Genomic DNA, 6,258 nt, shown 5'->3' with positions numbered 1-6,258 from the left:
CCTTACCAAGGCCTTATAAAACTTGATAATGCATCTAGAGTCCTGCACGCTGATTTATCAATTAAAAACGCATATACAACATTCATACAAATTCTAACAACTAACGTGAGTTTATCTAGTTTGAGCGTAAAGTCAGAAACGTGGGGGGGGGGGTCTATTAATCTCCAGATATTGAGGAGCTAAAATCAGTAACAGAGTTGGAAGGGACCTTGGAGGTCATTTAGTCCAACCCCCAGCTCACACAGGAGAGCTGTACTAAGGATTCAAACCGCAGAGCTGTCGACCTTTTCTGATCAACAAGCTCGGTGTCTTAACCACTGAGCCACCTAGTGTAACATTAAGTCACGTTGTGTTACATAACACACATGCTTGCAGCATTTACAGTCATTGTAGGAATATTGGCTTCTTCTTTTTTTTTAAGAAATTCAAAAATGCTTACTTTTTAAGAAACTAAACAATATATTAAAAAATCTGGATGGATTATAACAGAATATCAGAGAGCTTGGAGGTCTTCTAATTCAAATCCCCTGCACAAGCTGGAGACCCTATGGGACCTATAAGACTCTATACTTATGCACGTAAGATGGATTCATGCAGGGGTGAAATGCTCCCGGTTCAGACCGGATCGCCCGATCCGGTAGCGATGGCAGCGGGTGGTTCGGAGAACCGGTAGCAAAAATCCCTGCGCCCCCCGCACCATGCCCAGCTGAGCCGCACGATCATCAGAGGCTTTTTTTAAAAAACTTTTCAAAGCATTTTTTCTACAACCTCTTCCGCCGAAAAAAATGCTTTTAAAAGTTAAAAAAAAAAAGCCTCTGATGATCGCGCGGCTCAGCTGGGATCGTCACAGGCTTTTCAAAGCATTTTTTTCTGCAACCTCTTGGCTGAAGATGTGGTAAAAAAAGTGCTTTGAAAAGCCTCTCTGACGATCCCAGCTGAGTTGCCTGATTGTCAGAGAGGCTTTTCAAAGCATTTTTTTCTGCAACCTCTTCCGCCGAAAAAATGCTTTTAAAAGTTTTTAAAAAAAAAAGCCTCTGATGATCGCGCAGCTCAGCTGGGATCGTCAGAGGCTTTTCAAAGCATTTTTTTCTGCAACCTCTTGGCTGAAGATGTGGTTAAAAAAATGCTTTGAAAAGCCTCTGATGATCCCAGCTGAGTTGCCTGATTGTCAGAGAGGCTTTTCAAAGCATTTTTTTCTGCAACCTCTTCGGCCGAAGAGGTTGTAGAAAAAAATGCTTTGAAAAGTTAAAAAAGAAAAAAAAAGTTGGCCACGCCCACCCAGTCACATTACCCCCGCCCACCCACCAAGCCACGCCCACAGAACCGGTGGTAACAAATTTTACATTTCACCCCTGGATTCATGCCCAGGTCCTCTCATAAATCAGAAGTTCAAAACTGGGTTTCCATTTTGCAAAACTACGGAGAAAAGTCACACACGTCCATTTGATGTGTCGGATGTCTTCCCGGACCCTGGAAGACCACTGCAGATGAACAGCTTTAGCTGCCTTGTCTGAAGCTATGAATTTGGGTGGAGTACTTCTGAAGCTGCTCCTTCGGTTCATCTCCTTCCTCATACTGCTGTTGATAGTGTTCGTAGAGTTTGGATTTGCCTTCAGAGCCCGTGCCTTCAACCGCCGGGTGGTGTCCGTTGGACATCCTGAGAATGGTGGATGTGAGGGACTTAATGTAGTTCTTGGCCAACGTGAGCGTCTCGATTTTGGAGAGCTTGTTCTCCGCTCGGACGTGAGGGATGACTTCTCTCAACGCTTGGAAGGCGTTGTTGAGTTTGTGCATGCGTTGGCGTTCGCGCTCGTTGCTCTCCAGCCTCCGCAAGCGCCGATCCTTGCTGCTCCAAGGAAGTTTGGAGGTCCCCTTTGGGCTTTCCTTGTTCCTCTTTTCTTTACGCCGTGAATATTTCAGAAGATCATCTCTGCTCTGGGTGGGTTCTTGGCCTAAAGTCTCTTCGCTGACCGCGTTCCGACGCTTGGTTCCTTTGCTTTTGGCCTTCATGGTTGGTGCAACCAAAGATCCAGAAACTAGACTTTCATCTCCTAGCAGAAGGATGGAACCCAAGGATTGATCCTTTTTTGAACAAAGACCTCAACTTGAGGGTTTATCTAGTTACATCTTCATCTTCCTCAGCTGTCAGCTCAACCAAGTCTTGGTCTAGACATGCCAGGATCCATAGAAGTTGGGGAATCCTGTGTATGATAATAAAAAAAAAGATCACTAGGTCACTTTTGAGAGGTTTCTTTAATGAAAAATTCTCTAGAGGTGAAAGAAATGATGCCCACATAGAACATTTCCACTCTCAAGCTATATTTTGATTTTTCATGGACTTTCTTGCATGGGAGAGTTTTACGATAGTTTAAACACAAGAAGACACCTTGTCTTCTTGTGTTTACAAATGGCAATTCACCCAACCACTTTTGTTTGTCTACCTATTTCCATTTATTCTTAAGGGGCGCTTATAGATCGTGTGAAAACCTTTACATCAAACCTTACTTCTCTCACGTATTAAAATCACCCAGAAGGATCAACTTCTGAGATATTTTGAACTTCTACGGAAGATCTACAACAGTATTTCCCAACCTTTGATTGATTTTAAGAGTGTCTGGACTTCAGCTCCCAGAATTCCACAGCCAACAAGTTGCCAACATTGAGAAAACACTGATCTACAGTAATTCTGTCCCCAAGTTTCTTGGCACTTAAATAAGAATGAAAACATAATATATTTACAAAAAAGAAAAGAAAAGAAAGGAGTGGCCTCCAGAGTTGTCAGTGCTCCGTTATGGTGGTTTTCAAAAATAGGTTGGACAACTTTTTGATTGGGATGGTATAAGGCAGGGGTCTCCAACCTTGGCAACTTTAAGACTGATGTCAGCACTTCAACCTGCATTTACTCTAGTGCTGACATAAGAAGGAGAAGCGGAGGCATCTGGAAAGGGACGTTTGACTTTTCACCTACTTGTTTTCCCTGGAGATAATATCCCCTAGGAGATGAGATGGGAGGGGGGAAATTCTTTTGAGCTGGAGTAAATTAGGGGTAGAATGACTTGGAAGATGGCCAATGAGTGCAGGGGAGTGGGGAACGGAAAGGGAGGGTTTTGGGGCTGGAAGTCAGTGTTGGCTTCGATTTGAGTCGGGTTAGAATGTCGTGCTTAATAAATAAGGAGTTTTTCTTCAAAGACTGTGTTTGAAATGCAATTTATTTGAGACGACCCCGAAACTTGACAACTTGTGGACTTTAACTCCTAGAATTCTGGGAGTTGAAGTCCACAAGTCTTAAAGTTGCCAAGATTGGAGACCCCTGGTATAAGGTCTCCTGACTTGAGCAGAGGGTTGTGTAGAAGACCCCAAAGATTTCCCTCTTGGTTCTATGTTTTATCATTTGCACCCAAAATGTCAATGTTATTTCTAAATGGACATACACACAACCCAGCATAGGGGAGAAAGAAGCATCCACAGGTCCAAAAGGTCTGTGTTCTCCCTTTTTTTTTACGATCACGTAATCCCTAATAGTAATAATTATCTGCTGCTAACTGCGCATAGGCGTCAGGAAGGGCACCCGTCCAGTAAATACTCAGCTCTGTCCAGTCACCCCGATTCTACCCCGAATTAAGGCATTACCGGGTGGTTAAAAAAAAAGGGAGTACCTAGCAATAATACCTTATATATAATTATATAATAATGGGTTAATGAGATCAATGGCATGGGCCACCAATTTGGTTGAACTGAACTGTTATCACCCTTCTTTACAATTGTTTTACTCTCTTGAGCTTTGCGGCTGAGAAACCCTTTAAAGGGAATCCCAACCTCTGCTTTGTCTCCATTGCAAAGAAATGCCACTCGGAATTTATTTATTCCCAAATGAAGAGAAGATGTTTTTGTGGCAGGCTGTCCATCAAAGTCCACTTTCTTGCAAGCTTTTCAAACACATATATTTCAAGGTTGGGCATACCTTTAAAAACGTTCGTTGCTCTTAAAAGGTAAAGGTTCCCCTCACACATAGGTGCTAGTCGTTCCCGACTCTAGGGGGCGGTGCTCATCTCCGTTTCAAAGCCGAAGAGCCAGCGCTGTCCGAAGACGTCTCCGTGGTCATGTGGCCGGCATGACTCAACCCCAAAGGCGCACAGAACGCTGTTCCCTTCCCACCAAAGGTGGTCCCTATTTTTCTACTTGCATTTTTTTACGTGCTTTCGAACTGCTAGGTTGGCAGAAGCTGGGACAAGTCACAGGAGCTCACCCCGTTATGCGGCACCAGGGATTCGAACCGCTGAACTGCTGACCTTTCGATCGACAAGCTCAGCACCTTAGCCACTGAGCCACCGCGTCGTTGCTCTTACCGCCTTGCTTTCGAAGGGTGAAATAGCTAGATACAGAACCTTATCATCAAGGTATTGGCCAAGGCAGCCAAAATTGCAAATTTTTGGACAGGATTCAAAGAGGAATGCAAAGGGGGGCTCTGCAGAGTTTGCATTGGGTACAAACACCCAAATTAAAATCTCGGATCGTGAAACAAAGTTGAATGAAAGACCTTGAGTGAAATCCACAGCCCATGGGTGCTCACGGAGCCGCACACCCCCCCCCCAGCCAAGAATTGTTATAAGGTAAAGCAATGTACAATGTACAACACAGAACAATCTAATCGCTTGTCCTTGCAACAAAGGTTAATCAGGTGTTCACCTCCAAAAAGAAAGAGGAGGAAGGGAAGGGAAGGGAAGAGAATACGGACGTCATATAACTCCTCGGTCCTTTCGATGGAACAGGTGGGGGAGAGACATCGAATTAAACCAGCATTATTATCTTTTCCCCCATTTTCAGCTCATTTGTTGGTGCAAAATGTATTCGGTTCGATCCAGGATTTCTACATGGGCCTGCCCATTGTAATAAACCACAATTCTTAGCTTGCAGATCGGTGGGGTTGCCAACCTAGGTCTATGCCGGGGCAAAGTGAACTGGTCTTTGAATAACTCTTCTGTATCCTCTCTCTATACAGAAGAGGATGGTTAAAATATTATACTTACGTTATAAGCTGTATACATTTTGACTCGGTCAATACTCTATTCAGAAAAAAATGTACTGTTTGTTTGTATGTTTGTTTTAAAAAAATAAAAACTTTAAAAAAAAAGAATAACTCTTCTGTAGATTCATACTGGGGTAACATTCTCATCTTGGATTAAAAAATCATAATATCCCCTCCCCCTTTTTTTTTTTGGAGAGGTTCAGAAATTTGGTTCCTTGGTGTGCTTTCCCCGTATTCGAGACCCAAAAAACGCTGAATGAAAAGGACTATCGGTACACACGATAGCGGTGTACCAAAATCTAAGGGGGTGCCATAAAGAAGAGGGGGGTCAATCTATTCCCCAAAGCACCTGAAGGGAGGAGAAGCGATGGATGGAAACTAATCAAGGAGAGAAGCAACTTAGAACTAAAGAGAAATTTCCTGGCAGTTAGAATAGTTAATCGGTGGAACAACTTGCCTCCAGAAATTGTGAATGCTCCAACATTGGAAGTTTTTAAGATGTTGGACAACTATTTGACTGAAGTGGTGTAGGGTTTCCTGCCTAGGCAGGGGGTTGGACTAGAAGACCTCCAAGGTCCCTTCCAACTCTTGTTATTGTTAAGACAACCGTGCAAAGAAAGTCTTCAATTTAGGGGAAGAGGATTTTTAAAGACATTTCAAGAGAGATCAGAGTAGAGTTTTTTTTGTAGACCGCCGTGCGAGAGCCATTTATCAATTTGATCACCCCCTTCTTTCATTCCCAAATATTTGCCCACGATGGCTCTGAATGGAAGAGGCCAGAAATGATTCGAGATTCCTTACCTGAAACAGGTGCCAATGGCATCCTTCAACCGTTCTAACCTGGCATGGATCATAAAAAATGCAGACCGGGCCTCAGCAGGAGAAGGTGACCCATCTCCCAGGAAGCCAGCTGTCTGCCCATCCCCATCTGCTACGGACTGTTCACCTGAGTTAGGACACGTCACTTTAATGCACTAACAGGTAAGGAGGCGGAGTCTGGCATGGCCAAGTCTACTGCAAATAAGCCAAGAACGGCAAGATTTTTGAGCAGAATATTTTCCCCGTCTGGCTGCAGCTCAACTTGGGATTCTAGAATTGAGGCCCAGAATTTGGGGCGACGGTGTTCTTCTGGAATGGTGCAAGGCAGAAAAGTTGGGGTGCTGCTGATGGCCAACGTTGGAGGACTGAAGCCCTTCAGTCAACTGCAGCTTTTAAGTCTCTGGTTGCACATG

The 6,258-nt window shown here is 44.0% G+C and overlaps 1 protein-coding gene across 1 annotated transcript; it reads right to left on the bottom strand.

Annotated features, from left to right (window-relative positions):
* Nucleotides 1-1,161: 1,161 nt before the first annotated feature.
* BHLHA15 (basic helix-loop-helix family member a15) lies at nucleotides 1,162-5,961 on the bottom strand. Its single transcript, XM_034430581.3, has 2 exons — nucleotides 5,828-5,961; nucleotides 1,162-2,201 (listed from the first exon to the last, which is right to left on the bottom strand). Exon 2 carries the CDS (start codon nucleotides 2,008-2,010, stop codon nucleotides 1,498-1,500), a length of 513 nt encoding a protein of 170 aa, XP_034286472.1. The 5' UTR covers nucleotides 2,011-2,201; nucleotides 5,828-5,961; the 3' UTR covers nucleotides 1,162-1,497.
* Between the last annotated feature and the right edge of the window lie 297 nt (nucleotides 5,962-6,258).

This window comes from Pantherophis guttatus, chromosome 14, assembly GCF_059756535.1.
Source record: "Pantherophis guttatus breed Tessera chromosome 14, ASM5975653v1, whole genome shotgun sequence".
Taxonomy (NCBI): domain Eukaryota; kingdom Metazoa; phylum Chordata; class Lepidosauria; order Squamata; family Colubridae; genus Pantherophis; species Pantherophis guttatus.
Note: the sequence above shows the minus strand (reverse complement) of the source record. Positions and strands in the feature narration are given on the sequence as shown.

Excerpts from the sequence above, each read along its gene's own strand:
- BHLHA15 (XM_034430581.3), bottom strand. The coding sequence starts at position 2,010 with ATGAAGGCCAAAAGCAAAGGAACCAAGCGTCGGAACGCGGTCAGCGAA.